This window comes from Octopus bimaculoides, chromosome 24 (assembly GCF_046866305.1).
Source record: "Octopus bimaculoides isolate indiv1 chromosome 24, ASM4686630v1, whole genome shotgun sequence".
Classification (NCBI taxonomy): Eukaryota; Metazoa; Mollusca; class Cephalopoda; order Octopoda; family Octopodidae; genus Octopus; species Octopus bimaculoides.
The window spans coordinates 27,052,617-27,079,686 of record NC_142951.1 but is presented as its reverse complement, the minus strand read 5'-3'; the positions used below and the strand labels follow the sequence as shown (position 1 = coordinate 27,079,686).

The 27,070-nt window shown below is 38.8% G+C and overlaps 1 protein-coding gene across 3 annotated transcripts in view; it reads right to left on the bottom strand.

Moving 5' to 3' along the window:
* The window catches only part of LOC106878836 (uncharacterized), a 38,381-nt gene extending 11,722 nt beyond the window's left edge, over positions 1-26,659 (bottom strand). The window contains exons 1-15 of one of the 3 annotated variants that reach the window (XM_089340976.1): positions 26,533-26,659; positions 21,801-22,025; positions 18,602-19,146; positions 15,917-16,042; positions 14,821-14,989; positions 13,016-13,141; positions 11,236-11,328; positions 9,203-9,333; positions 6,868-6,973; positions 5,374-5,504; positions 4,778-5,087; positions 3,290-3,403; positions 2,674-2,722; positions 1,557-1,746; positions 438-589 (exon numbers count right to left, since the gene is read on the bottom strand). In XM_089340976.1, the coding sequence (XP_089197102.1) occupies positions 438-589; positions 1,557-1,746; positions 2,674-2,722; positions 3,290-3,403; positions 4,778-5,087; positions 5,374-5,504; positions 6,868-6,973; positions 9,203-9,333; positions 11,236-11,328; positions 13,016-13,141; positions 14,821-14,989; positions 15,917-16,042; positions 18,602-19,146; positions 21,801-21,968 (2,410 nt within the window). In that variant the 5' untranslated portion in view covers positions 21,969-22,025; positions 26,533-26,659. Of the gene's footprint in view, positions 1-437; positions 590-1,556; positions 1,747-2,673; positions 2,723-3,289; positions 3,404-4,777; positions 5,088-5,373; positions 5,505-6,867; positions 6,974-9,202; positions 9,334-11,235; positions 11,329-13,015; positions 13,142-14,820; positions 14,990-15,916; positions 16,043-18,601; positions 19,147-21,800; positions 22,026-26,304; positions 26,464-26,532 lie in introns of those variants that run through there. The other 2 variants (XM_089340977.1, XM_089340978.1) reach the window with 2 other exon arrangements.
* Positions 26,660-27,070: the final 411 nt, after the last annotated feature.

The window sequence follows — 27,070 nt, the reverse complement described above, 5'->3', positions numbered from 1 at the left end:
ACTAAACCACAAAGCTACTAAATTCATGATGATGAGGATATTGATGGGTTATCATCATCATCATCATCGTTTAACATCCGCTTTCCATGCTAGCATGGGTTGGACGATTTGACTGAGGACTGGCGAACCAGATGGCTGCACCAGGCTTCAATCTGATCTGGCAGAGTTTCTACAGCTGGATGCCCTTCCTAATGCCAACCACTCCGAGAGTGTAGTGGGTGCTTTTACGTGCCACCGGCACAAGGGCCAGTTAGACAGTACTGGCAACAGCCACGCTTTAAATGGTATTTTTTACGTGCCGCCTGCACAGGAGCCAGTCCAGCGGCACTGGCAACGACCTCGCTCGAATGTTTTTTAACATACCACCGGCACAAGTGTTATGGTTTTGAAAAAGGCAGACATGTTATGGTTATGAAAAAGGCAGACATGTTACTCACAGTTAAGAGACTCGATGAATTCGATTTGTTGGTCGACAACTTCATCAGACTGCCTCATACCAGCAAACATTTCATTGAGCTGCTGCTGAGTGTCAGACCAAGCCAGATTCTCCACAATGAACAACTGTTTCAGGTCCTGCTTAGTGAAGTACCTAACAACAAAGCAGAATAAATCAGTGTGAAAGAATGATAAATGTACCCAGTATAACAATTCCTGAAGAGCTAACAACAGGCGCAGGAGTGGCCGTGTGGTAAGTAGCTTGTTTACCAACCACATGGTTCCGGGTTCAGTCCCACTGCGTAGCACTTTGGGCAAGTGTCTACTATAGCCTCGGGCCGACCAAAGCCTTGTGAGTGGATTTGGTTGACGGAAACTGAAAGCCTGTCGTATATACGTATATATGTATATATATATATATATATATATACATACATACATATATATATATATATGTGTGTGTGTATATATGTGTGTGTGTGTGTGTGTGTGTGTGTGTGTGTGTGTGTGTGTGGAATATTACTTCTTGGTATTAATACTGCTTCTAATATATACATTTAACAGTACATTGTCTACTATAATAATACTGTTGTGTTTTTCTCCGTCACAACATATGAATGAGAAAGAAGGAAGGGGTGATAACAAACAGGTAGTGGGAGTGCTTCAACTCTGTGTGTGTAAAAGGGAGATACGTGAATGTGTGTGTGTGTGTAATGGAAGTGGGATGATGAACATTCAACGCTGAAAAGAAAAATCAAACAACGTTTCAACTCTGTGTGAGTAGATGTGTGTGTGTGTGTGTGTGTGTGTACAAGGGAAGTATATGTGACCCAGCGTTCTTTCAGTAACAAATGATGATCAATGTCACATCTCAAAAGACAACCACTAGATAACATTGACATCATCGTCGTCGTTGTTTCACGTCTGCTTTCCATGCTGGCATGGGTTGGATGGCTTGACTGAGGGTCTACCAAAGCCACTCAAGGATTTGGTTGGCCCGAGGCTAAAGTACAATAAACTTAACCAAGATGCCATGTGACTGATAAGCAAGCTTCTTACTACATAGCCACGCCTGGACCTAGAAGCTTATAAAGAAAAAAACTGTTCTTGCTTTGAATTACCTAAATGGATCCTTGGATTCTTTGGTGGTTTGTCGATTGATAGATAGTTTGAACAACTGGCGGATGTAGATTTTCTCTTCAACTGAACCACAAGTCATTAAGCGGAAGATAATGACGTTCTTCGTTTGACCAATACGGTAAACCCTGTCCACAGCCTGGCTGTCTGTTGCAGGGTTCCAGCTTGGATCAACTGGAAAATGAAACAGTGTGCAAAGATTTTCATCAGGAAAAGAAATTGTTGTAATGAAATGGTACACCCCTTTCCCCATGTGACAAAGTGGTATGACTCAGCCACTATAAAGTCAGAAGGTCAGTCAGTAGTAGTTGAGTCGTTGTACGAGTTCCTTGATTGGAGTCAGTGTCAATTAAATATTATGAGTTCGAGTTACTGCCAAGGTAGACACTTCAAAGCCATTGTTTTGTGGAGCTATCAGTGATAACAATAGACAAGTCAAAGATAAGACACAGAATACCACCACAACAAGATAGTGGTGATAAATTAAGTTACCAGTGAAACAAGAATATGTATATATATATATATGTCATCATCATCATCGTCGTTTAACGTCCGCTTTCCATGCTAGCATGGGTTGGACAATTTGACTGAGGACTGGTGAAACCAGATGGCTACACCAGGCTCCAATCTGATTTGGCAGAGTTTCTACAGCTGGATGCCCTTCCTAATGCCAACCACTCAGAGAGTGTAGTAGGTGCTTTTACGTGCCACCCGCACAGATAGATAGATAGATATATACATACATACACACACACACACACACATATACATATACCATTTATCTTTTACATTCATTAGACTGTAGCCATGCTGAGGCACCACCTTGATAATAATAATAATCGTTTCTACTATAGACACAAGACCAGAAATTTGAGGGGGTTAGTCGATTACATCGACCCCAGTGATTCACTGGTAACTTAATTTATCAAATCCCTGAAAGTACGAAAAGCAAAGTCAACCTCGGTGGAATTTGAACTCAGAATGTACTGATGGACGAAATACGGCTAAGCATTTTGTCCAGCGTGCTAACAATTCTGCCAGCCACACACACACACACACACACACACATTTACAAAATCAGCATTTAATGAAAGTTTATACCAATGATTATTCGGTCAGCTACGGTTAAATTGAGACCAACTCCTCCAACCTGTTTCCAAAAATGAAAAAAAATGAAAAAGATAAGAAAAATTATTATACAGTTAAGTAGATTTTAAATTCAGAACTTTTGAAAACAAGACATTTGTACTACAGAACCAGAGGCATTTTCAGCCAGGTTGGTATCAAAAGGGTTAAATATAACAAAGAATTTAGTAAAATAACTTAGTTATGATTAAGCTAGTGTTAGGAACATAAATTGTGACTAAGGTTTGGTGGAAGATTTTAAATTCAGAACTTTTGAAAACAAGACATTTGTACTACAGAGCCAGAATCGGTTTCAGCTGGGTTGGTATCAAAAGGGTTAAATATAAGAAAGAATTTAATAAAATAACTTAGTTATCATTAAGCTAGTGTTAGGATCATAAATTGTGACTAAGGTTTGGTGGAAGATTTTAAATTCAGAACTTTTGAAAACAAGACATTTGTACTACAGAACCAGAGGCGGTTTCAAAAGGGTTAAAGAAAGTGCAGAAGTATACTGCAACCATCTAACAATGCACACAACCACAGACACATGCAAGAAACTATTATTGTCAGCTGTTCAACAAAATCTTACCTGTGTAGTCATCAAGAATATAGAAATGCTCTTGTCTGTCTCAAATTTGCGGATAATTCTTGCTCTCTCTTCTAATTTTATGACTTTGCCATCCATTCGGACATATTTGTACTTCTACGAGAGAAACAATACATATATATCTATATATCTATACACACACATACACATATTTATACAGGCTGGGCCAAAAGTCAAGCACAAAATAAGTTTAAAACGATCCAGAATATTTCTTGAAAATTTGGGTAAATACTCCAAGAAAAAAAAAAAGTTTATGTACCCAATTTTGTAGACAGCTATCCCATGCTTGAAATTTACTTCATTTTCTGTAATAATAATATATCAACCCATATGATGTTTCTAAGTTTTGATTATCTACTACATATGTGGGAAATTTTGTCTGTGGGTGCGTTTGTGGAGTTGTTAGTTAACTCCTCCTACATCATTTTATCGAATTTGATGAAACTTGACATGTGAATAGAACTCATGTCTGGAAACCTCATGGCATACTCTGATTGTCGAAAAAAATCGATAATAGGGCCTCTGGAAGGGATCCTTATATATATATATCTAACATATTTTAATTTAAAAATCAAGAGAAATAACACATTCATTTTCCTAAATTACTAGGTAAAAATGAAATTGAGTATGCTTATTTCTTAGTATTTGAACTATTTGAGTTACTTTTGCAATTTATCCAGTACAATCCTTAAACAAGTAAATAGTATTTTCCTAAACAACAGATCCACTTATTTTCGTTAGTGATTTATTCACGAATATACCAACACTAGCGCCGCTGAGGGTAATATTCTCTGCGAACACACAAAAGCCCTTTTCAGAGTTATTTACTTTGAATTGTTATTATCTCATATCTGATTAGCCTGTTATTACATAACATGCATCATGATTTTCGTATACATACCTTATTAGTATTTCCTCCTAAGTTCTAAAACCTCTGGAAACATTAAAGCCCTTTTCGGGGCTACTTTATTTGAATTCTTACTATCGGGTAACTAATTTCATGTTATTACATAACTGACTTTACAATTCAGGTATTCATAACTTATTGAGAATTCCTAAAAACAAGATCCTGTGTAAGACTGTTCGGTATTCTATATAAATGCACAAAAGCCGTTTTAAGGGCTAGCTATTTTGTATTGTTGTTATTGGATTAGTGAAACAATTATGAGAACGGAACCAAGAGATAAGCCCTGCTTTCCCGGAAATTACTGGGTACGTCAGCTAGTATATGTATATATATATATATATATATATATATATATCCCGGACGAGCCCCACTGTTTCTACACTCTCTGAGTGGTTGGCGTTAGGAAGGGCATCCAGCTCTAGAAACTCTGCCAAATTTAGATTGGAGCCTGGTGTTGCCATCCGGTTTCACCAGTCCTCAGTCAAATCGTCCAACCCATGCTAGCATGGAAAGCGGACGTTAAACGATGATAATGATGATGATGATGATATGTAAAGCCTTACCAGGTTATTCAGAATTTTCTGAATGATGTCTAACATTTTGGCTGATTGGGAGAAGACAACACATTTGTGGTTAGTGGCCACAATATAACCAAGCAGCTCAATAAGAACAATCAGTTTACCAGACTCTTGGCATAATACGGTGTCTGGAATACCATTAAGCTGAGTGGCAGCACAAGCATTCTCATTGAACTCACTGCTACTGATGGTGCTGCTACCACTGGTGTGTTTAGAACTCTGGTCTAAAACATTCATTTCCTTTGTCTGTTCAGCAATCTCATCTGGATCATCTAAGTGATGGAATGATGAACGGCTACAAAAAAAAAACAATACAAAAAAAAAAACACCATTAACATCATATTATGAATATATATTTTTTTTCTTTTTATACTTACCAACTAACAACAATACATAAAATTAATATTCGTTAAAATTAATATAGGCGCAGGAGCGGCTGTGTGGTAAGTAGCATTGCTTATCGAAAGGACATGTTTTTTTTTGTCGCTTCCGCTTCACGTCGCTGAAAAAAAAAGCCACTGTAATTATGCACCAACCTAGTAGTTGTCTCTCGATCCACCCCCACTATCAATTCCACTTACAATTTTCGACTTTCCTCTTTGGTCAGCAATCCCAGACTTCGACAAACTCTCACAGACATCAGACGAAGATGATCACACAGTTTCTTGAGTATGATAAGAGCCACAAGTGGAGATTTACTTGATGACATCAGCTATGAAAGATAGAGAGATACAAGTGAGTGGACAAACAAATGTGTCACTCAATACATTTGGTAGGTGTTAGATATATTACACAGTGTAGCAAAATTATTTTGTTTTTGTCTTTGGCCAGTAAGTGTTATTTCTTATTTGCTTCTATCTAGAAATCAAAGGAAATGACTTCTATTCCTTTCAGACTTTGCTTTTCTGAGCTGGACATCAATGCTTTGAAACTGACTTATTTTTCCATTACATTTCAGATAGGTTCAGTACTGAGTTGCTGAAGCAGAAATATCGTTATAGCAAATATTCTGTTCAATACCACAGAGTGAAATGTGTAACGTTTTTTTTTTTTTAACTAAGTTTTTTTTCCTGTTACTTAGCCTGTCTGTAACACTTTCACATGATTAGTTGAAGGGAAATGCAAAGAGCAAAAAAAAACAAGAAGAGAAAAAGAGGGTACGGCAAAGAGTGGGAGATAAAGTGGGAGGGGACTATGTATTAAGTCTGTAAAATTGTGCATAAAGTATATAAAGTGCATTAAGTAATCATCGTATTCCAATTTCTTTTACTTTTCAACGAATAGCAAATGAGCAACTATCTTTCCATACAAACACAACACTGTCTATGCTTTCAGGTTTTTTGGGTAAAGTTTTCAGAAATAACCCAATAAGTTTACTGTTAGCCCTTCTGATTACCAACCCACCTGAAATCGTCTCTGGCTCTGTAGTACAAATGTCTTGTTTTCATAAGTTTTGAATTAAAATCTTCCACCAAACCTTAGTCACAATTTATGTTCCTAACACCAGCTGAATGATAACTAAGTTATTTTTCTAAATTCTTTGTTATATTTAAAATCAATTGAAAGAAATACAGAGCATCTCAACGGAAATATGGTAACAAAAGGGTTAATTCTGTGCGGGTTCACTCCCATTTTGTGGCATCTTCTGCAATAACCTTGGACAAACCAAAATCTTGTAAATGGATTTGGTAGATGGAAACTGAAAGAAGCCCGTCGTCTTTATATATATGTATATGTTTCTGCGTCTGTGTTTGTCTCCCCACCATTGCTTGACAACCAATGTTGGTGTGTTTACATCCCCGTAACTTAGCGGTTCAGCAAAAGAGCGATAGAATAAATACTGGGCTTACAAAGAATAAGTCCTGGGGTCAATTTGTTCGACTAAAGGCAGTGCTCCAGCATGGCCACAATCAAATGACTGAAACAAGTAAAAGAATTTAATTTAAAAATCCCTTCCACACAATATCTACTGAACTGACCAACACAATATCCATTGTTTATTTCAGCTTTTATTTTTTTTTAATTCTTACCTGTTTGGCATTATCTAAATGTAAGACAGACTTGTTAATTCTCACCTGTTTCACTTCATCTAAGCATAGATAAGATTCGTAGACCTGTTTTTGGTTTTCGGTCATCTTCACCCAGATAATCAGATCATTTTTCCGTGGTAATTTCGGTATACTGGAAAGAGAAACAAGGACTTTAGAAAGATTTACCATATTATATATTAAGGCAGGGGTTTTCAAACTTTTTGACTTGCAGACCCCTTTTATATTTCAGGCTTTACCTTAGGGTTAGGGACCCCCTTATAAACGCTTATGAAATTTATACATAAATATTTGCTTAAAATAACATATTTTTACATTTATTTATTTAACAGTATTTAACAAATAGGTTTATTGTCAATTAAAAGATTTTGATTAAAAAAACATATATAAAATCAAATTGCCATTAAAAAGTATTTGCTGTCCACAGACCCCATGTGGTCCACGGCCTACAGTTTGAAAACCCCTGTGTTAAGGTACCATTGTCTAGACATACAATGGGAAATCTTAGACAACTTGATATCTATAGCTAGAAAGAGATAGAAAATATTGAGAAGTCATATTTATTGCCACTTAAATGAGGATGTTCTGTTAGAACAAACTAGAAAGACAACTTATCTATTTTGTGCTATAGAACAGAAAAATATTTTTGTATTCGAATTTATTTCATGTAAAAAATTGTCTTATTTCGATAATTTCAACCAATCACTGACAAGTATTCAGTTGTTTACATTTACTCCTTTGGCTGATTAAGCGATGTAAAGCGTATTTAATCTCCATACCTTCGTTTTATTTGCTTTTTTCATTTTAAATTTGCTTTAACCCTAACCCTAACCCTAGGGTTAGAGTTAGGGTTAGGGTTAGGGGTAGGGTTAATTGTTTCAGAATCGTTTGTTTATGTAGCCGGCACTTAATGTATATTGGCTGAATGGACGTCAGTGATTGGTTGAAATTACAGAAATACAACTTTAACATGGAATAATTTATGGATTTCTTTTTTTTTTAAGAAGACTAAGAGAAAAAGATGTTTTATATGACACATTCTACCAGTGTTCCAAGTTTCAAAGTGTTTCGTTAATGAAAAATGTGGCCCCCGTTTTAAAAAAGATCCGACAACTGTGTCTATGTGTGTGTGTGTTTATCTTTTATCTGTCTCAATCAGCGGGTTGAAACCATGCGGGAGCACCACTGTAAGGGGTACTTTGCTAAGCTACAAGTACATAAACAAGCCAAGACCAGTTGTTAAGCAGTAGTGAAGGTCAAACACAAACATACACACACATATATATGTGCATGAAATCGTGATAGCACCTGTGCCCAGCGTCGCCTTTCTGGCACTTGTGCCCGTGGCATGTGCAAGGACTTTCGAATGAGATCGTTGCCAGTGCCCCTGGACTGGCTCTTGTGCGGATGGCACATAAAATACACCATTTTGAGCGTGGCCATTGCCAGTACCGCCTGACTGGCCTTCGTGCCAGTGGCACGTAACAGCACTCACTACACTCTCGGAGTGGTTGGCGTTAGGAAGGGCATCCAACTGTAGAAACTCTGCCAGATCAGATTGGAGCCTGGTGTAGCCATCTGGTTTCACCAGTCCTCAGTCAAATCGTCCAACCCATGCTAGCATGGAAAGCGGACGTTAAACGATGATGATGATGAAGATATACAGGGGTTGGACAAAATAATGGAAACCCCTTAAAATTTCAAACAAATTCATTTTAATATGGGGTAGGACTTGCACCCATGCCAGTGACACATAGAAGGGCACCCGTGCCGGTGACATGTAGAAGGGCACCCGTGTTGGTGACATGGACAAGGGCACCCGTGCCGGTGACACGGACAAGGACACCCGTGCCGGTGACACGGACAAGGACACCCGTGCCGGTGACACGGACAAGGACACCCGTGCCGGTGACACGGACAAGGACACCCGTGCCGGTGACACGTAGAAGGACACCCGTGCCGGTGACACGTAGAAGGACACCCATGCTGGTGACATGGACAAGGACACCCGTGCCGGTGACACGTAGAAGGACACCCGTGCCGGTGACACGTAGAAGGACACCCGTGCCGGTGACATGTAGAAGGACACCCGTGCTGGTGACATGGACAAGGACACCTGTGCCAGTGACACATAGGACACCCGTGCCGGTGACACGTAGAAGGACACCAGTGCCGGTGACACGTAGAAGGACACCAGTGCCGGTGACACGTAGAAGTATTTATTAGTTAGCATGAGGCTTCTGTAGAAGACATTTGTCCAGGATGCTGTGCATCGAGACGGAAGCCAGAATCGTAGGGTTGTAAAGTGATCATACATTGTTTCAGCATGCGGCAAGAACAAAGGGAGAAACTCCAGCCTTACCCACTCTTTGAATCAGACATCAGCTCAGCTTTGGTTCTTCTCAGGAAGAATGGAGCAATTAGCTTCTGGAGATTCTTGGTCATCATGAATCCTAACTGCTTCTCTTCTAAAGATGCATCTTTTTGCCGTGCCTGTCAGAATGAAACATTTCAGAAGGAGATAACGAAAACAGGATAAACATATTGGTTTCAAATTTTGGCACAAGACCAGTAATTTGCGGGGAGGGGGTAAGTTGATTAATTCAACCCCAGTGCTTAACTGGTACTTAATTTATCGACATCGAAAGGATGAAAGGCAATGTTGACCTTTCCCCTTGTGTAATTAATAAAGAAAGGATTATTATGACAATATAAGGGACAATTCTTTTGCTTTTTACTTGTTTCAGTCATTTGACTGTGGCCATGTTGGGGCACTACCTTGAAGGGTTTTACTTGCACAAATTGACCCCAGTACTTTTTTTTAAACCCTTATGATACTAACCTGCTCAAAATTGCCCTTGTTCTATGAAATAAACTTCTGGTTTTGAACAGATCTAAATGGAAACTTTACACCAAAATTGGACGGTTCGACTGGGGTATGGGAAGCCAGGAGGCTGCACCACGCCTCAATCTGATCTGGCAGTATTTCTACAGCTGGATGCCCTTCCTAACGCCAACCACTCCAAGAGTGTAGTGGGTACTTTTTATGTGCCACTGGCTCAGGGACCAGAGGAGCTGGCATCGACCACAATCGGATGGTGCTTTTTACGTGCCAGCGGCACGAAAGCCAGTCAAAGCGGCACTGGCATCGGCCACGTTCGGATGGTGCTTTTTACATGTCACCAGCATGAGGGTCACGACTACAATTTCCATTTGACTGTAATATATGTATATGCTTGTGTGTCTGCGTTTGTTCCCCCCCCCCCAAACATCGCTTGACAACCAATGTTGCTGTGTTTACATCCCCATAACTTAGCGATTCAGCAAAATTAGTGATAGAATAAGTACTAGGCTTACAAAGAAAAAGTCATGGGGTTGATTTGTTCAACTAAAAGCAGTGCTCCAGCATGGCTGCAGTCAAATGATGGAAACCAATGTTGTTGGCATTCCGTCGCTTACGACGTCGAGGGTTCCAGTTGATCCAACCAATGGAACAGCCTGCTCGTGAAATTAACGTGCAAGTGGCTGAGCACTCCACAGACACGTGTACCCTTAACTTAATTCTCAGGGATATTCAGCGTGACAAGGCTGGCCCTTTTTGAATTACAGGCACAACAGAAAGTAAGAGTGAGAGAAAATTGTGGTGAAAGAGTACAGCAGGGTTCGCTACCATCCCCTGCCGGAGCCTCGTGGAGCTTTTAGGTGTTTTCGCTCAATAAACACTCACAACGCCCAATCTGGGAATAGAAACCGCGATCCTTTGATCGCAAGTCCGCTGCCCTAACCACTGGGCCATTGCGCCTCCAACGGACGGAAACCAATAAAAGAATACAAAACCAACACAGCTTGTCAAATACCAATGGTGAGGGCAGGAAAAACACAGCATAAAAAAAAAAAACAGACACACATGTTGATTGTTAAAATAATACTTGCTTGCATGCCATTTTAAGATCTGATATTAATATGGTTCCCATTGTGGCACGGTTGTGAAACTACTACGAATATCTTTTATTTTTTACTTGTTTCAATCATGAGATTGCAGTCATGCTGGAGCACTACTTTGAAGAATTTTTAGTCGAAGGAATCGATCCCAGTACTTTTTTGTTTTTTTTTAATAACCTGGTGCTTATTCTGTCAGTTCCTTTTGCCAAACTGATAAGTTACAGGAACGTAAACACACCAACACTGGTTGTCAAGCAGTGGTGGCTGACAAACACAGGCACAAAAAAAAGACACACACACACACACATATATATATGACAGTCTCCTTTCAGTTCCTGTGGATGAAATCTTCTCACAAGGCTGGATTGTATATGTGTATACAACACACTACTTTCAGTTTCTGTCTACCAAATCCACTCAAACCAAACTAGCAGGAAGCAAAATAAACCTTACCCGAGTAATGGGGTTTTCGTACTTCATTTTAAAAGTTTTCTGAGTTCCCAGCAATGTACCGTGATGAACAAAATTAAACAAAGACCAAAGTTCCTTAAAGAGAAGAAGGGGGAAAAAAACAACATAGAAATAAGAGTATACAGCATACATTAATTATTATTTCATGAATATATATATCAATGTTGAGGTGTGTAGAAATGTTGTTTTGCAGATATAATAGAGGCTAAATGTGTAGATCTGTACATAAAGGAGTGTAGAGAAGGCCAAGTTGTATAGATATATATGTCGAGATTAAAATTATACCTATCAAGGTGTGTTAATCTGCATGCTATGGTGCACAGATGTACAGTTTGAGGTATGTATAAATGCACCTATAAACAGAGTTAAGTATTTCACATATAAACATTCTCCCCCCCTCTCTCTCTGTGTATATATATATATATATATCATCATCATCATCATCATCATCATCGTTTAACGTCCGCTTTCCATGCTAGCATGGGTTGGACGATTTGACTGAGGACTGGTGAAACCGGATGGCAACACCAGGCTCCATATTTATATATATATCTATCATCATCATCATCATCATTTAACGTCCACTTTCCATGCTAGCATGGGTTGGACGATTTGACTGAAGACTGGTGAACCAGATGGCTACACCAGACTCCAATCTGATTTGGCAGAGTTTCTACAGCTGGATGCCCTTCCTAACGCCAACCACTCCAAGAGTGTAGTGGGTGCTTTTACGTGCCACCGGCCCGAAGGCCAGTCAGGCGGTACTGGCAACGGCCACGCTCAAAAATATATATATATCAAAAGCACACACATACATCATCATAATCATCGCTTAATGTCCACCTTCCAGGCTGGCATGGGTTGGACAGTTTGACTGAGGACTGGTAAGCCAGGAGGCTGCACCAGGTTCCATCTGATCTAGCAAGGTTTCTACAGATGGATGCTCTTCTTAACGGCAACTACACTGAGAGTGTAGTGGGTGCTTTTTATGTGCCACCAGCATGGGGGGCCAGTCAAGTAGCACTGGCATCGACCACACTGTATATATAGACATATATTGACCATATGTGTATATATGTATGTGTGTGTGTGTGTGTGTGTGTGTGTGTGTGTGTGTGTGTGTGTGTGTGTGTGTGTGTGTGTGTGTGTGTGTGTGTACTGTTGTTGTTGGCACTCCGTCGCTTACGACGTCGAGGGTTCCAGTTGATCCGATCAACGGAACAGCCTGCTCGTGAAATTAACGTGCAAGTGGCTGAGCACTCCACAGACACCTGTACCCTTAACGTAGTTCTCGGGGGATATTCAGCGTGACACAGTGTGACAAGGCTGACTCTTTGAATTACAGGCACAACAGAAAGTAAGAGTGAGAGAAAGTTGTGGTGAAAGAGTACAGCAGGGTTTGCCACCATCCCCTGCCGGAGCCTCGTGGAGCTTTTAGGTGTTTTCGCTCAATAAACACTCACAACGCCCGGTCTGGGAATCAAAACCGCGATCCTATGACCGCAAGTCCGCTGCTCTAACCACTGGCCCATTGCATACACACACACACAAACACAGATCCAGACTTCCAATATGCTATCAATGTCTCATGTACAGCCATCAAATCATACTCGGGGTCTGCTCCTCCCTGATTATTCCAAGTCGTCTGTGTAATTAATAATTCAAGTCTTTTCTCTTCCACACAGCACTCACACTCGTTTAAACAGGCTTAACACATTTGTCTGCCCTTGCCTCAGAAAAACCAAAAAGAAGGAAAACTTACAACCAGGTTGTTCTGGATAGGGGTTCCAGTCATAATAATTCTATTACGAGACGGAATATGGTGGGCCGCTTTCTGTGTCTTGGTGGGATTCTTAATTTTATGACCTTCGTCCAGTATCATATAGTCCTGTCACAAAAAAAAAAAAAAAAAAAACACATTGTTAATACACATTCAAGTGTGGCTGTGTGGTAAGAAGCTTGCTTCCCAACCACATGGTTCCAGGTTCAGTCCCACTGCGTGGCACCTTGGCTAAGTGTCTTCTTATTTCTTTACTGCCCACAAGGGGCTACACACAGAGCGGACAAACAAGGACAGACAAACGGATTAAGTCGATTATATCGACCCCCAGTGTGTAACTGGTACTTATTTAATCGACCCCTGAAAGGATGAAAGGCTAAGTCAGAGTTATTATCTCATATCTGATTAGGCAGTACATATCAGGCTTCACGATTTTAGTATACATACCGTATTACTATTACCTTTTGAGTTCTATATACTCTGGGAGCGTATTAAAGTCCTTTTCAGGGCTATTTTATTTGAATTCTTACTATTAGGTAATCAATTTCATGTTATTACATAACTGACTTCTCAATTTGGGTATTTATAACTTATTGTGGTGTGGAGGCGCAATGGCCCAGTGGTTAAGGCAGCGGACTTGCGGTCATAGGATCGCAGTTTCCATTCCCAGACCGGGCGTTGTGTGTTTATTGAGCGAAATCACCTAAAGCTCCACGAGGCTCTGGCAGGGGATGGTGGCGAACCCTGCTGTACTCTTCCACCACGACTTTCTCTCACTCTTACTTCCTGTTTCTGTTGTGCCTGTAATTCAAAGGGTCAGCCTTGTCACACTGTGTCACGCTGAATATCCCCGAGAACTACGTTAAGGGTACACGTGTCTGTGGAGTGCTCAGCCACTTGCACGTTAATTTCACGAGCAGGCTGTTCCGTCGATCGGATCAACTGGAACCCTCGATGTCGTAAGCGATGGAGTGCCAACAACAACTTATTGGGAAATCCTAAAAACAAGATCCTGTGTAAGACAGTTCGGTATTCTCAATAAATGCACAAAAACCGTTTTACGGGTTACATACTTTGTATTGTTGTTATTGGATTAGCGAAACAATTTTGAGAACGGAACCAAGGGATAAGCCCTGCTTTCCTGAGAATTACCAGGTATGTCAGCTAGTATATATATATCAATATCAAAAATCGATCCATAAGGAGTCTACTTTAGACCTTTGGGGAGAAATCTCTGGCTATTTTGGCAGCGATTACATGTTTATCTCATCAACACATTGTGGAGATATCATCATATATATATATATATACATATATATATATATATATATATATATATCATGGACTCTCCCATTGTTAGACAATGTATGAGGGTTCGGCAATTTCTTGCCGAACAACCACACAGATGATTTGTTTATACTGATCAAATATTTGTGTATACATAAGCTCACTCCCCCCATGAAATAGACATTACTTGTGCATGTGCACAGTGTGCCACATGTCAGATGATGAAATGATCACAGAGCAATGTGAAATGGAGTGTCTTGTTAAAGAACATAATACCTGGTCTGGGAATCAAACCCATGATCCTGCAATTGTGAGTGCAACACCCTAACCACTAAGCTATGTGCCTTCACACACACACACATATATATAGGATGGGATTCTTTCAGTTTCGTTCTACCAAATCCATTCACAAAGCTATAGTACAAGACATCTGCCGAAGGTACTGCACAGTGGGAATGAACCAGAAACCACACTAGAAGAAGGTGTGAATGTTGTGTTACCCAAACAAACTCCTGACCAGTTCGGTCAGTTGAAAGATCCTCGTAGTTGTTCGCTAATAAACCGTAAGTCACAAGAAGAACACCTCCTCTTCTCTGGATGAATTGAAGGGTTTTCTTTCTGCCAGATTTTCCCTTGTCATGGAATGAATCGTAATTCAATCCTGGAGCCCTGAAAGAACACAAGAATAGCAGAATATCATAATAGCAGAATCAATCATCAGAAAGAGAAATAACTACACGATCATTCAACATGATAAAAATAGCAGTAAAATCTTGTTGATCGTCCTAAAATGTGAGACACACTGCATAATTTGGATCTAGATTCACTATACTCTTTACTCTTTTACTTATTTCAGTCATTTGACTGCGGCCATGCTGGAGCACCGCCTTTAGTCGAGCAAATCGACCCCAGGACTTATTCTTTGGAAGCCTAGTACTTATTCTATTGGTATCTTTTTGCCGAAGCGCTAAGTTACGGGGACGTAAACACACCAGCATCGGTTGTCAAGCGATGTTGGGGGAACAAACACAGACACACAAACATACACACACATATATATAGCCTCGGGCCGACCAAAGCCTTGTGAGTGGATTTGGTAGACGGAAACTGAAAGAAGCCCGTCATACATATGTGTATTTATATATATGTATGTGTGTTTGTGTGTCTGTGTTTGTCCCCCCGCCCAACATTGCTTGACAACCGATGCTGGTGTGTTTACAGCCCTGTAACTTAGCGGTTTGGCAAAAAGAGACCGATAGAATAAGTACTAGGGTCGATTTGCTCGACTAAAGGTGGTGCTCCAGCATGGCCGCAGTCAAATGACTGAAACAAGTAAAAGAGTAAAGGAGAGTTCAATCAACTGAACTAAGTTCACTGTATTAGTAAGTGTACTGTAATTGAAATCTTCAGGTGGAATCAGCATGGCAACCCAATTTCACTCACCACATATGGGTCGGCCTGAGACTGTAGGAACCGACATTGGCCCAAGATGCCACACAGTGGGAATGAATCCGGGACTTAATGATTGCAAAACAAATTTCTTGATCATTAGCATGAGAGAGAAAGAGAGAGAGAGATTAAGGCAGCCCTACTTACCATTTATCAATTTCCTGATGCCAAGGCAATATCAAAGAACTCGGTACTACAACAAGAGCTGTTTCAACTTCTCCAACCTCAAACATTTTGGCAAGGTAACCAATCATCAGAAGAGTTTTACCAAGACTGAAATGAAAGGCACAACACATATCAACATTATAACCAATTTCTCTATTTTATGTAATAATCATCATCATCATTATTATCATATTATTATTATTATTATTAAGGTGGTGAGCTGGCAGAATCGTTAGCACACTGGGCAAAATGCTTAGCGGTATTTCATCTGCTGTAACATTTGGAGTTCAAATTCCGCTGAGGTCAACTTTGCCTTTCATCCTTTTGGGGTTGATAAATTAATTACAAAAAAAATGTATTCCAACAGAAAAAAAAAATGGTAGATTAAGTTTAAAACAAGCGTCATCCAAAACACAACAAATATGTGGGAATTATTTTTAAATATAATGTATGGAAAGAAAGAAAAAAAATTTAGTACTTTGATTAACTATTTAACTCCATCCAAGATCAGCAAAAGAGCTTTAGAAGAATTATATCTATTTCAAAATACATGCTACTTGTCTTTAAAATGATGTATGACACATGAGACACATTGTTAGATATATTGTTTGAAATAAAAAGAAAACAGGACGGTCCTAGATGCAACAATTGTGTTAATAGGTTGTCTTAATCATTAATGAGCTAAGATTAAATAAGGAAAAAAAAGAAAAGAAAACAGGATGGTCCTGGATAGAACAGTTCTGTTAATAGGTTGTCTTAATCATTAATGATCTGGGATTAAATAACAAGAAAACAAAATAGATTGTCCAGGTTGCTATACAGTATTCTTGTTGATTCTGTCACTGCATATAGAGTATATGCATGTATTTCAAAATACATGCTATACATTGTTAGATATATTGTTTGAAATAAAAAGAAAACAGGATAATCCTGGCTGGAACAATTGTGTTAATAGGTTGTCTTAATCATTAATGAGCTAAGATTAAATAAGAAAAAAAAGAGAAGAAAACAGGATGGTCCTGGATAGAACAGTTCTGTTAATAGGTTGTCTTAATCATTAATGAGCTAAGATTAAATAAGAAAAAAAAAGAAAGAAAAGAAGACAGGATGGTCCTGGATAGAACAGTTCTGTTAATAGGTTGTCTTAATCATTAATGATCTGGGATTAAATAACAAGAAAACAAAATAGATTGTCCAGGCTGCTATACAGTATTCTTGTTGATTCTGTCACTGCATATTGAGTATATGTATGTATATGTGAGTGTTACCATAACTTCACATGATGGTTGTAAACGAGTGTAACTGTCATGGAGCCCGTGTCCATATCCAATCATCATCATCATTTAACGTCCGCTTTCCATATCAACCCCAAAAGGATGAAAGGCAAAGTCGACCTCAGCAGAAACAATTCTAACAATTCTGCCAACTCACTGCTTTAATAATAAGAGTACTCAGAGAGTACAAACCTCTACCAAGGCAACACCAGCGTCCTCTCAACAATTAGCCAGAGGTGATTTTTAAATTGAGAATATTTGAAATAAACTCAACTGCTCCCACAAACAAGAATATTAAAAATGAACCCAACCATTCTCAAAAATCAAGTAAAAAAACAGTTAAAATAATCCAGAATTTTTGTCAGATACCAGATTGATCCCAAAATCGAATCAGTTCACGCCAGTTACGAGGCCAAACATCCCTGAAAGTTTCATCCGAATCCATCCAGCGGTTCTTGAGACATATTGTCCATGGACAAACAAACACAACTGAAAACAATACCTCCGCCTTCGCTAAGGCAGAGATAATAATAATAATAACTATACTGCTGTTGTTGTAATTAAACAACAGCCCAATAGTTTGTTAGCCCTGATTGACCTGATCCATGACCAAAGACTTTTCAGCCATGACCATCCCTTCTTCATTTAAAAACAAAATGTAACCTATACCAGTGGTTCCCAAACTTTTTAGGACGCAACCCACTATTTATGACACCAGTTTATGGCGACCCACTTAACTCTACTGGGTAAAAACATTAATGAAAGAAACAAATTTTTTTCAGATTACATTTTCATTGAGGCCTGTGAGAAGGATGAGCCCGGTTTTTTGCTACGCTCAATAATAGAATTAACATCAGGTTCAATGCGTGATAGTTTCAGCCATAAAGAATTCGAGAGCTGCAGTTTATTTCGAAATTTGCTTTTAATCTCAACCATTGCTGAATCTCGATAGACAGCAGTTAATCAAAGCTAATGCGTAATTTTATAACTTTTTGCGACCCACTGATGGGTCGCGGCTCATAGTTTGGGAACCACTGCCCTAGACTATATTATCAATGTTGTTTTTAGAGTAACCACACACAGGCTTTCTTATTGTCTTGTATTATCAACTATTTATAAAGGCAATGCCCCAGCATGGCCTTAGACCAATGATGGAAATGGTAAACCATTAATCCAGTCATCTGTAAAATAAAAATGTTGGCTTATATAGTATCAGTTAAGCTGAGAGGCAAGCAGTGTAAGATGTCTTGCTAAATGACGGGGAGGTTCTATGCCTCTCCTTCATGAATACTGTCTGACTAATTAACTCAGCAAAAACACTGGAATTCCATGCTCACAATTACACAAGAATAAATAAATAAATAAATAAAACAAGAAAGAACTCTTTGCTAACCCCATATCATCTCCAAGAATGCCACCTTTGCCATCTGAGTACAACCGAGCCAACCATTTCATGCCTTCTTTCTGATGAGGATAAAGATATTTGCGAAGGTCCTTGAAGTCACGTATTGGGCCATCATATTCAACAACAGCCTTTTTGGGAGGCCTTTTGACTTCGTCAGCCAGAGAGGCTTTGTTGGTTTCATCTCCGAGAGGGACTCTGACCTCATCTTCAGCTTTAACTGGTACCGGCTGTTTACTGCATAGCGACAACTGTTCCATACTTTGAGTGAGGGGACTTTTATCATTCTGTTTCTTTACAATTTGTTTGTCAGTGTCCAATAGAGGACTTTTAGCAGACATTTGATGGGAATTGGAAGGTGGATTCTGACTATTTGAAGAACAATAGAAATCACTTTGTTCTTTCAAAATGTCAGGTGACTTAACTTTTTTAATTAAGTTCTCATCAGAGTTCTCAATTTCATTAGCAGCTGGTTCACAGGAATCGATGTTCTCTTTGTTTTCCCCTAAGTCGTAACCTTTCCGTTTCATGTATTTCTGCAAGGAAGAAAAATTAAATAATTAAAAGAACAAAAACACAAATAAGAAAATGCATTGAAATTTCTAGAAGAATGAAAGATGCAAGGAGTAAAATTTCAGGCAGGTCAGAGATTTCAAACCTCAAGGTTCAACCCATGCCAGCATGGAAGGCATAGCATTTAAACTGGTCATATGTTCAAATCAGCCAGATCTAGCCTCTCACACCAATCCTACAATATCATTCTAAAAATTAACAGTTACTTCATCTAAATCTCCAAGCTACAAAAATAATGTATAGTTAATTCAAAATAATATGAACTAGAAAAGTACTCAGAGAGCGCAGACCTCCACCAAGCTCATTTTAAGATAGGTACGTGGGTAAAATTACTAATAGAGAAACGAAAATAAACTTTGGAAACAGCAACGCCACCATAGGTTACGTGGAAACAATAAACGTGTTTTCAAGGGAGATAACCAAAGAACGTAACATTGTAATACTTCATGTAAGGTAAATATAACAAATGAAAATTCCTTCTAGAATCCATAAAAATTCCCGGATCACTACCAAAATTTCATCATCTTTTCCTTGTGTCATTACCAACTTTTCTTGCAAATTTCATCAAATACTGTTCACAACTTTTTGAGTTATTTTGCACACAGACAGACAAACTAACGCCGATGAAAATATATCTTCCTTCCTTGGCGGAGGTAATCAAGTGACTGTAGTCTGCATATCTCATAAAACATATGCATACACTTGTACTTTGAGTAGGCCTATATGTTATAACTGGTTTATATCAAAGAATAAAGACATTGTGAGTAGGAGTCGGTAAAACTATACAGACTCCCACTCCAGCTACCCCCTTAATTGTTTCCAACTCCGACTCCATAACCCTGATGATGATAAGCAGGAGGTCATGATATAAATCTCAAAATATGAAAACAAAACATTTTACTTGAAGTAGTTGTATGCTGTCAACTTAATGTGACAGTCCCCTGAAGGGAATACTACTACTGTTGGTTAGACCTAGGAAGCTGCACCACTTCCTGTCGGAAAAGACTCAGTAACAGGTCTCTGGTTGCAGGCTTAGCTGGGTGGAGGTGCTTGTCTCCCTCTTGTAAACATAAGGACATAGGAAATGTGTCAAGGCCGACAGGAAGCGGTGCAGCTTCCTAGGTCTAACCAACAGTAGTATTATTACTTTCAGGTGACTGTCACATTAACCCTTTCATTACTGTATTTATTTTGTGATGCTCTGTGTTTCTTTCAATTAATTTTAAATACAACAAAGAATTTAGAAAAATAACTTAGCTATCATTAATCTAGTGTGAGGAACTTAAATTGTGATTAAGATTTGGTAGAAGATTTTAATTCAAGATTTATGGAAACAAGACATTTGTACTACAGAGCCAGAGGCAGTTTCGTGTGGGTTGGCATCAAAAGGGTTAAACATAACAAAGAATTTAGTAAAATAACTTAGTTATCATTTAAGCAAGTGTTAGGAACATAAATTGTGACTAAGGTTTGGTGGAAGATTTTAGTTCAAAACTTATGAAAACAAGACATTTGTACTACAGAACCAGAGCTGGTTTCAGCTGAATTGGTATCAAGAGGGTTAAAAATATCATGGTAACATTAACCCTTTTGTTACCGTACTTCTGTTGAGATGCTCTGTTTCTTGCAATTAATTTTAAATATAACAAAGAATTTAGTAAAATGACTTAGTTATCATTTAACTAGTGTTAGGAACATAAATTGTGATTAAGGTTTGGTGGAAGATTTTAATTCAAAACTTTTGAAAAGAAGACATTTGTACTACAGAACCAGAGCACATGGTTGTTTGATGATTACAGTGACAATGACACCACATGGTTGTTCGATGATTAGTCACAATGACACCACATGGTTGTTCGATGATTAGTCACAATGACACCACATGGTTGTTCGATGATTACAGTGACAATGACACCACATGGTTGTTCAATGATTACAGTAACAATGACACCACATGGTTGTTCAATGATTACAGTGACAATGACACCACTTGGTTGTTCAATGATTACAGTGACAATGACACCACATGGTTGTTCAATGATTACAGTGACAATGACACCACATGGTTGTTCAATGATTAGTCACAATGACACCACATGGTTGTTCGATGATTACAGTGACAATGACACATGGTTGTTCGATGATTACAGTGACAATGACACCACATGGTTGTTCGATGATTAGTGACAATGATACCACATGGTTGTTCAATGATTACAGTGACAATGACACCACATGGTTGTTCAATGATTACAGTGACAATGACACCACATGGTTGTTTAATGATTACAGTGACAATGACACCACATGGTTGTTCAATGATTAGTCACAATGACACCACATGGTTGTTCAATGATTAGTCACAATGACACCACATGGTTGTTCGATGATTAGTCACAATGACACCACATGGTTGTTCGATGATTACAGTGACATAAGAATGACGATGCTTCCATGCTTAGTGTGACATAACAACACAATGAGGGGTTCAATGTTCATCATGGCATAATCATGGTACATGTACAATGGCTCCATGGTTAATCTAAGGCAACAATGACTATACACACACACACACACACACATGACGCTTTCAAGGTTACAGAGACACAAAACTCACTCGTAGTTTCCTAATTTTATAAATGATATCAGGATCAGGCAAAATGTCCACAGATTCCTTGTAAAGATTCAAAGCATTCAGATATTCATGCTTCTGGAGATATTTGTCAGCTGCCGTTACCATCTTGATGGCACGGCGCTGTTCCAATTTATCCTCAGGAACATCCATTATGGAGGTAGCTGGCAGCAGGCTGATATCTTAGTTGAAAATACTTCCACAAGTAAACTGGCAAATGAGAAAAATTAAGAAGAGACAGTAAGGTGTAGAGTTTTTGAATGTCATAAGGTTCACAAATAACATGATACAATTAAAAGGATGCCAAAAATTTAAACTGCACTGTAGTATGGACATGGAAATCCAAACTTTGTCCACTAGAATTTTGGAGTACCCTCATCATTTAATGTTCGTTTTCTATGCTGGCATGGGTTGGATGGTTTGACAGGAGCTGGCCAGCTGAAGATTGCCTGGGTTGCGTGTCTATTTTGGTATGGCTTCTACAGCTGGATGCCCTTCCTAATGTCAACCACTTTACAGAGCGTACTGGGTGCTTTTATACAGTATCGATATGGACACTTTTACGTGCTACCAGTACAGGCACTTCTTACATGGCACCAGCACCCACGAGCTCACAAGATAAGGATCTTCTCATCTGAAGAGGGATGCAGAGGAAACACCTGTACTGCAAGGACAATCATGATTTCACCTAGCTTGACATATCCTCTCAAGCACAGCAAAGCACCAGAAGTCTTAGTCTCTTGTCATCTCTTCTGTGAGGCCCAACAGCTGAAGATCCTTTCTGACCAATCTGCCCCACGTCTTCCTGGGTCTACCACTTCTGATGCCTCATATACCCAGTATTTCTCTTCAATCACTTATACTCTGTCATATATGTGCGGGTGGCACGTAAGATGTACCATCCTGAGCGTGACTCTTGCCAGTACCGCCTGACTGGCCTTGTAGGGTTTTCGAGCGAGATCGTTGCCAGTGCCCCTGGACTGGCTCTTGTGCGGGTGGCACATAAAAGACACCATTTCGAGCGTGGCCGTTTTCGTGCGGGTGACATGTAAAAGCACCCACTACACTCTCTGAGTGGTTGGCGTTAGGAAGGGCATCCAGCTGTAGAAACTCTGCCAAATTAGATTGGAGCCTGGTGTAGCCATCTGGTTGCACCAGTCTTCAGTCAAATCGTCCAACCCATGCTAGCATGGAAAGCGGACGTTAAACGATGATGATGATGATGATATATGCACAGTGACATCACCCATCCAGCAGAGCATACTGGCTTCATTTCTTTCAAGCTTATGCGTGTCTTCAGTAGGCACAGCCCGGGTCTCTCTGATTTGTAATGTTAAACATCATTATTTTAATGGATTATGTTAGCAGTAAACAAAATATTTTCATCATAACCCATGTGTGTGGTGAAAAAGCTTGCTTTACAACCATGTGGTTTCAGGTTCAGTCCTACTATGCAGCACCTCAGGCCAAGTGTCCCCTACTATAGCCCCAACTAAACCAATGCCATCTGAGTGAATTTGGTAGATGGAAATTTTTTGGAAGCCCATTGTGTAAGAAGTTTGCTTCCCAACTACATGGCACCTTGGGCAAGTGTATTCTTCTATAGCCTCAGGCTGGCCAAAGCATTGAGTGGATTTGGCAGACAGAAACTGAAAGAAGCCCATCATATATGTATATTTGTGTGTTTGTCCCCTACCATCACTTAACAACCAGCATCGGTTTGTTTACATCCCTGTAACTTAACAGTTCAGCAGAAGAGACCAATAGAAAAAATACTAGGCTTGAAAAAATAAGTCCTGAGATCAATTAGTTTTTTTACTAAAACCCTTCAAGGTGGTGCCCAGCATAAACAAGATATATATATATATATATATATATATATATATATATATATACCTTCTTGAGCGTGGTGTTGCCAGTACCATGTGACTGGCCCTCGTGCTGGTGGCACGTAAAAGCACCCACTACACTCTCGGAGTGGTTAGCGTTAAGAAGGGCATCTAGAAACTCTGCCAGATTAGATTGGAGCCTGGTGCAGCCATCTGGTTTCACCAGTCCTCACTCAAATCGTCCAACCCATGCTAGCATGGAAAGCGGACGTTAAACAATGATGATGGTGATGAAGGATTTTCTCACAAATCATTTTGTTTGAGAAAAAAATAGTGCAACAGGTGTAAAAAAATGTGTAGGAAACGAATATGAAAAAAAATGTGTAGGAAACGAATATGAAAAAAAATTTGTGCAAAGCAATGGGAGGGTGGGGAGAGGATGTCGGAAAATTCACAAGATCTGAGTTTTTCCCCTCGTAACTTTTAGGAAAATGGGGTTTTTCAATGAAATTTTATAGAAATACTTTTCAAACGGCATACATTATGATTATAAAGAAATTTGTGGGGAAAATCTTTTCCAATGGGGTGGAGAGAGGATTTCAGAAAATTGACAAGATCCGAGATTTTCCCTCATAACTTTTAGGAAAAAGGGGTTTTTTCAATGAAATTTTATATAAATACCTTTCAAAAGGTATACGTTACGATTATAAAGAAATAGTACTGAATCTTTTGATACCCCATACGTCAAAATCGGCAACTCGGTTTTGGAATGCATAAGGAACATATGCGCGCACACACACACAAAACTTTTATACAGGGTGTCCACAAAGTCTGGGTACATAAGGATTAATACATATTTTAAGACATTATTATTTCTTATATTTAATTGTTTATGTTACGATTTTGTTTACTCCATGTACCCAGACTTTGTGGACACCCTGTAGTTATAGATTACTATTAAACATTGTTTCTCATAAACTGGTGTATATTTAATTTACATTAAATTATTATTTACGATTATTTAAGGCAAACACAAGTAAAACGTAAATTCCTTTTACTTTAATGTTTTTGTCTATTTAATTTCTATTTGCAATATGTTCGTCAATTCGCTACAATCTCTTTAAAGCAAACAAAATAAAAAATTTTAATTGGACGGATGGAAGAGATAGGGGGGTTAAATTAAAAAAGTTCATATTTGTAGAGAATTTCATTAAAAAAATATCCATTTTCTTGAAAGTTAAGACGAATTGAAGTGGACATCGGCGAATTTTTCGAAATTCCTCACCCCACCCCCAAAATTAGGCCGTATCCTAATATGTCACATATTTTATGCACTTTAGAAATAATTCCTGATGGACAAGGGGCTTTCACAGTCTTCATATTCTTAACTGCTACCAAGAAGAATGGTTGGACTCTCATTTATGTTCACATTAGGACAGCTCTCACACATTTAGTAACCTTTCATATTTGCAAGCCGTTCATTTTCACTTTTAGAAGGCCGGATGGGGTGGCGAGGGGTGTATGAATCAATTTTGGAGTTTCTTCATAAAAAATTTGAAATTAATTATTTTCTATTTTGCCATATTCTTAATCTCCATATTTTTCCACGTAGATTGGAAAAAAAAAAAAAAAAAAAAAAAAACCCCGGAAAAGCCAAAATTTAAAAATTTGGGGTGGAGAGTGGGGTAATTGAAAATTTTGAAAAAATGGTTTTTGGCATATTCAGAATCTCCGTCTTCGAAAACAGGAATCCGCTAAAAAAATTTCCAGAAAAATAAAGGTCGATTTTTTTTTCGTGCCGAAGTACTTCTATACATTAACAAACATTTTTGTTGGGGGGGGGGGGGGCATATTCGTAATCTCTGACATCTAAAACGTAGGAATCAGAATAAATGTTTTCCAAAAAATTCATTTTTCAAGGACAGGTGCGAACTGCATTAGACCCGGAGAACATATGCATCTTATTATTTCAATACATTTTTGCATCACTACAGGTTGGAGTCCTAACCACATTTTTTCTGTACATATTTCTGACAAAATGGAGATATTGCAGAGATACGTTATCATGTTGATAATCTTAATTTTAGTTTTTTTCTTTTGAAAGGGTTTATCATTAACCCCGCATGTTTTTAAATCACATTTTGCAGTGTAGATTACGTAATGTTTGTTTCAAACGTATAAATTATTTTTAAAAAAAACAAAATAGAGGCGAGGATGCCAAAGTAATGGGTAGTAACAAAGACGGGACGAGAAAGCATGAGAATGATCGGTAAATCTTCGATTTTTCCCAGAATTTTTGGTAAATTTTCAGATTAACACCCGCACGATTTTCACTAGGGTGTTAGGATTAGGGTTAGTGTTTTAGGGTTAAGGTTAGGGTTTTAGGGTTAGGGACGGAATTCCCACCCTAACACCGTAGTGAAAAATCGTGCGGGTGTTAATCTGAAAATTTACCAAATTTTTTAAATCAATAATTGTAATCTACACTCTCGAAAACGTGTTTCTGCAAAATACTATTCTAAAAATATGCATTTTAAAAAACAAAAGAGAAATAACAAGGCCGGGTGGGTGGTAGTAAATACGGTAATTTTTTTCAGATTAACACCCGCACGCCAATACGGTAAATACATATATTTCAAATAACAGAACAAATGTTATACCTCGACTGTTCTTCTTCTTCAAGAATTAATATTTCTTCTGCTGTTTTAATTATTTGCATTTGTTTTTAAACACACACATAACTAGACACATCAAATTTTACAATTGTGTATGAGATATATATATAAACATACACACACACCTAGACATATTTAAGTTATGTATGAATGGCTATAAAAAAGAACTTTAAAAACTTGGAAAAAAATTAAAAATTCAAAGCAATACTCTACCTGGATGGATCGTGTTTTCTTCTTTTTTTTTCCGTTTTATGACATTCAAAGTAAAAAAAAACAATAAGCAAATGTTTCAGACTTCCCGAGATTTCAAATCAACCGCCATTTGCTGCTCTTAAATGTCACTTCCGCTAATGTCATGACCTCTTGCTGTCTTCCGCATGTGACGTTTAAAAGAGTTGGAGCACTTTCGTGTGTGTGTGTGTGTGTGTTCCTCTAGAAGTGGAGGCGCAATGGCCCAGTGGTTAGGGCAGCGGACTCGCGGTCATAAGATCGCGGTTTCGATTCCCAGACCGGGCATTGGGAGTGTTTATTGAGCGAAAACACCTAAAAGCTCCACGAGGCTCCGGCAGGGGATGGTGGCGAACCCTGCTGTACTCTTTCACCACAACTTTCTCTCACTCTTTCTTCCTGTTTCTGTTGTGCCTGTAATTCAAAGGGCCAGCCTTGTCACACTCTGCGTCACGCTGAATATCCCCGAGAACTACGTTAAGGGTACACGTGTCTGTGGAATGCTCAGCCACTTGCACGTTAA